Source organism: Alligator sinensis, unplaced genomic scaffold, assembly GCF_000455745.1.
Source record: "Alligator sinensis unplaced genomic scaffold, ASM45574v1 scaffold628_2, whole genome shotgun sequence".
In the NCBI taxonomy this organism is placed as follows: domain Eukaryota; kingdom Metazoa; phylum Chordata; order Crocodylia; family Alligatoridae; genus Alligator; species Alligator sinensis.
Window position 1 is genome coordinate 5,366,930 of NW_005841833.1, and position 444 is coordinate 5,367,373.

The window sequence follows — 444 nt, forward strand, 5'->3', positions numbered from 1 at the left end:
AGCGGTTCAAGGCTTCGCAGTGCTGGACCATGGTCGAACAGTATGTGCTCTGCGGGGGAAAGTCATGAACTGCTGTGGCACCCAAGACAGGAGGCAAGAGCATGATGGCGAAGCGCAGGACAGCGATGACCATGCCCAGGCCCCACGTCTGGTGTCCTGGCAGCAACCAGTGACCAGTGCTTGCTTCCCCTCCATGCCCTGCTCCTGCTGCTGGGTAGTGGGGCTGGTGCTGCCCCTGCACTGCCCTCCAGGCTCTGCAGAAGGAAGGAGCTCGCCAGCCTGACTCAAGGGGTTCTCTGGACGAGAGCCGACTCCTTGCTCTGCTCTGCTCACCGCTGGTGCGGCCCCCCGCGTGGCAGCGAAGGCCTGCCAGAGGCCCTCACCCCTTCCTCACTGCCCCATTCCCCACCCCAGACACCCCACACTTCCTCCCCCAGGCACCCA

General features: G+C 64.4%; 1 protein-coding gene across 1 annotated transcript in view; it reads right to left on the reverse strand.

Moving 5' to 3' along the window:
* GPN3 (GPN-loop GTPase 3) overlaps positions 1-444 on the reverse strand; it is a 9,248-nt gene that overhangs the window by 8,014 nt on the left and 790 nt on the right. Inside the window, 2 exon segments of the mRNA XM_006015213.3 lie at position 1; positions 3-49. The exon segment at position 1 is cut by the window's left edge and continues 52 nt beyond it. Coding sequence (XP_006015275.1) covers position 1; positions 3-49 — 48 coding nt within the window.